The 4,486-nt window shown below is 41.1% G+C and overlaps 1 protein-coding gene across 1 annotated transcript in view; it reads left to right on the forward strand.

Moving 5' to 3' along the window:
* Positions 1–4,486, forward strand: part of ptprt (protein tyrosine phosphatase receptor type T) — a gene marked incomplete in the record, with an annotated part of 388,491 nt that overhangs the window by 327,929 nt on the left and 56,076 nt on the right. Inside the window, 1 exon segment of the mRNA XM_014015350.1 lies at positions 2,554–2,641. Within this exon segment, the coding sequence (XP_013870804.1) occupies positions 2,554–2,641 (88 nt within the window).

Genomic DNA, 4,486 nt, shown 5'->3' on the forward strand with positions numbered 1-4,486 from the left:
TATCAGGACATGTTAGACTGGTACAGGACATGTTAGACTGGTACAGAACATCTATCAGGACATGTTAGACTGGTACAGGACATGTTAGACTGGTACAGAACATCTATCAGGACATGTTAGACTGGTACAGGACATGTTAGACTGGTACAGGACATGTTAGACTGGTACAGGACATGTTAGACTGGCACAGAACATGTATCAGGACATGTTAGACTGGTACAGGACATGTTAGACTGGCACAGAACATGCATCAGGACATGTTAGACTGGTACAGGACATGTTAGACTGGTACACGACATGTGAGAGGACAGTAGGACACACACAGGGAATAAGAAGTTTCATTAGCCCTCATGGTTTTCTAATTAGCAGCTTTATTTGAGATCATTTGGTTCCTTTAGCTTCTTGGTTTGTGTGTTTGAGTATTTGTTCTGTTAAACTGATCAACAGTTGTGTGGTGTAAAATATAAGCCTGTCTGTGCAGTCTCCACTCATTACTACAGCAAAGACTGTCAATAATCCTGATGGTGGAATACGAGGATGAAGCTTTAAGAAAGATAGTAATTTTCAAAACAGTTATACACAAACATGTCTCTAAGATAATGTCTAAAAGAAAATATTAGCATTCGTCCTTTTGAAATAAATGCACAGTGTGAAACCCTACTGTAAATGTACAAAAACACACACGGACATTTAGTGTCCATATGCCGGGATCAATTTTCTGCTCGACTGAGCGATATGTTTGAATGTCTTTTATCTGTCTCATTGTGTGTGTACATGTAGGTCATATCACTGTGTGAAAGTAAAAGCTGTTGTCTGGCCTTCTTAAGCTCTTAATGGGCTCCAAAAAAAAAAAAAAAACGTTCACTTGTCCCTGTTGGGAGATTTTGTTCATATGAGTGACCTGAGTGTGTTGAGGGGGTGTTTTAAAATAGTTCAGAGTCCATATGGCAGCCTCAGAGAGTTGGGCTTTAGCTGCTGCTCACAGCTTGCTGGGGACCTCATTGTCACATGTACACACGTTATTCTGTTCTTCAACTGTATGCATAAAAATACCTCATACATCCGCACAGATGAACCCGTTTCTTTGTACTTCAGTGGTTTAGGTAAAAATGTGATGAAGAATGCATGAGGCACATCAACTCTTTGTCCTTGCTGTGTTTGAAAAGCTGCTCTCCCAACGCCACAGCAGGGAGTGTAGACAATCTGTCTTTTCTCCTCCAACAAAAGGCCCACAGACTATTATATTTTAGAACAAACCGACAAAACAACAAACTCTGTGACTGTCTCTTTCCCTTTTAGTTCTGTACTTTTTTTTAAAACCGTGCAGCAGTTTGATTTGTGCCTTTCAATGTCATTACCTCAACTAGCTGCTGGTTGGATTTCATTTCAGTGCTTAAACGTAAGCAGATTACGTCTGCCAAAGCTGAAAGGAGGCTACGTTTCCAGCTCTGTCTGCTGCTCCGTTGATTTGCAAAGTATCCTGGATTTGTCTGAAAATTGCTGAACAATTACCTGGACAGACTACTGATCCAGATTAGATTTACACTTCTGGGATTTCTACCAGTCCACAGAAAACCTTGTTTGTTGTATTCAGATTTTACCTGGAAATGTTACAATTTCTAAACATAGACAAAGAAGCACAGAAGTAAAAAATAACAGAGTCCAGAAATTAGCTGGTACCTGCAGGGACTCTCTACGTACAGGGTTAGGGGTTGGGTTAGGGTTTGGACTACTGTTTGGGCTGGTGTTAGGACTACGGTTTGGGTTGGTGTTAGGGTTTGGTCTAGGATTAGGACTACAGTATGGGTTGTGTTAAGGTTTGGGCTAGGGTTGGGGTTAGGCTTTGGACTACTGTTTGGGTTGGTGTTAGGACTATGGTTTGGGTTGGTGATAGGGTTTGGTCTAGGGCAGTGGTGTCCTGCATGTTTTAGGTGCTGCCCTGGTTCAGCACAGCTGAACCTTAAGAGTGATTAATTATTGGACCTCTGCAGACCTTGATTGCAAACTGAGAAGGTAAATCATCTATTTGATTCAGCTGCGTTGAAGCTGGGACAAATCTAAAACTTGTGGGAGACTGGCCCTTGAGGACCGGAGTTTGACATGCCTGGTCTAAGGTTAAGGTTTGGTGAAAGGTTGGGGTTTGTGTTAGGCTTGGTCTAGGGTTAGGTCTGTTTGGGTTGGTGTTAATGTTTGGTCTAGGATTAGGACTACAGTTTGGGTTGTGTTAAGGTTTGTGTTAATGTTTGGGCTAGGGTTAGGACTAGGATTTAGGTTGGTGTTAGTGCCAGGGTTTGGACTACGGTTTGGGTTGTGTTAAGGTTTGGTCCAGAGTTTGGTCTAGGGTTAAGATTTGTTCTAGGCTTAGGACTACAGTTTGGGTTGTGTTAAGGTTTGGGCTATGGTTAGCACTAGGGTTTGGGTTGGTGTTAGGACCAGGGTTTGGACTACTCTTTGGGTTTGGGTTTGGGTTAGGACTAGGATTCCTTGGTTTTCATCAGTTGTTTCCTCTGTGTGCATGTGGGTGCTGATGCATGTTCACATTTGTTCCTGCAGGCCCTGGCAGAGGGACAGGCAGCACCTTGGGAGGCGGCCAAAAAGGACGAGAACCGCAACAAGAATCGCTATGGCAACATTATCGCATGTGAGTATTGGCTTTAATGTGAAGTATGTGGTTTGGATCAGACCATGGTTTTCCTGGTGGTGCAACTGAAAAGTGTTTTTCTTTTCCCATTATTGAGAACGTTACAGGAAACGCACCTCATCAGGATTTATACCAGGCATCTAAAACAAAGAGCCACTAAAGTCTTTTTATGAAAGTGAAACAAAAAGCAATTTTCAGTTTCAGTCTTCATCCATGAGCGCACCATTGCCATTTGTAAAAGATTCTTTTGGGTCATCTACTCTACGGACACAACATAAATGCTGTGAACACATATTCTTGCCAAACAATCCCACAATGCAACACTCCTCAGAGCAGACACATCATCACAAGTTTTATGATTGTTCCTCTGTTTAAAAAAAATCATAAATATTGTTTTTTGGTCCGGCTGCCTTTTTGTAATGCAGCACTGAAGTCCACTGAGATTCACTTTTTAAACTTCAGCAAGTGTAATACAGGAAAGCTTGTAAAAAACAGCTCTCAGTTTGCAGAGGGATTTTATTTCAATCCTGCCTGATGATCAAAGGCTGCAAACTCTGTTTTATTCAGAGACTTTTGTCAAAACCAAGCTTCATTTCTGTGCAAAGACGGACTGCGGTAATGATATTCAGAGTGAGGTGCTGCATGCGGGATTACTGTGTGTGATGCTATTAGTGTGAATTAGCATTTGAATGTGACAGTGTGGAATGTATCAAACATTTGCTGTCATTTTGAGTGCAGCAGTGATGTTGGTCTGATTGAATGTTCTGTCCATGCGTGCTTGTTATCTTGCACGAGGCAGCCTCGTGTCTTTATTAGAGCTGGAACAACACAAGCAGGCCGAGTTCTGCAAAGTGGTGCAGGGCGCGAGCACATATGATCATACGTGAGCGTTACGATTCATAAAATCCAATTGTGTGCTCGTGATTTATGATGTGTGTGTGCTGCTGTGCACAGTTCTGAGCGTGTGTTTTATTACACGGCTTTACACGGCGCCAACCTGAAGGCTTTAATATGAAACTTAGCGATAGAATGAAATAGCCTGTCAAAGACTTGATGGCCAACAGGAATTATGATAAATTTGCTATTAGTACAAATCCTTTAATTACAAGGGCCTAGTAATGGAAACTGTCCATCTTGCTTGCAGTGATTGTACAAAGGCTCATTTTCTTGAGAAAATGTTTTAAAAGGCCCTTGGGGAAACGACTTTGTGCAAAGTCTTTATTAGAACATGGAAATGTGGTGAGACAACCAGATTGACTCAGACTTACAGAAAATGGGTAAACGCTGCTTTTTTTGTTGTTTTATTAATGCTGAACTTTACTTCACCTTTTAAAACAAATGATTTACTTTTTTATCTAAAGCTCAGATCTGTAATGTGTAAGCATTTAATATTAAAAAAGCTTTATTCTTGTTACCATTTTAATTCCCAGCTAGGTTAAAACAGAACAGGCCAACGGTTGTTGCACAAAGCCCGGTGCTGGGAGCTCTGCCTCGTGCTGTTTGACATGGAGATTTGGTAGCAGATGTGTAAACTTGGTGTTAGTTTTAAACAAAAGCCAAGTCATCCCATTTTGATTAGAGCTTAGCTGCTAGCTAAACATCCAAAGGTCCTGTCTTACTGCGCTGCATCAGCTGGGAGACCAGTTAGAGGAAAAAATGTCCCTCAAAGTTGTGGAAAAAATTGCAAGAATAATGCTAATTTTTGTTACAGTCACCTCTAACGCCAAATGTTTGAGACCAAGTGACCGAGTTATACAGCTAAAGTGCGCCAAGTTAAAAAAATATATACATACATACATATACATGAACATTTTTAATCATTTGACAGCCCTAATATATATATAT

This window comes from Austrofundulus limnaeus, unplaced genomic scaffold (genome assembly GCF_001266775.1).
Source record: "Austrofundulus limnaeus strain Quisiro unplaced genomic scaffold, Austrofundulus_limnaeus-1.0 Scaffold127, whole genome shotgun sequence".
In the NCBI taxonomy this organism is placed as follows: domain Eukaryota; kingdom Metazoa; phylum Chordata; class Actinopteri; order Cyprinodontiformes; family Rivulidae; genus Austrofundulus; species Austrofundulus limnaeus.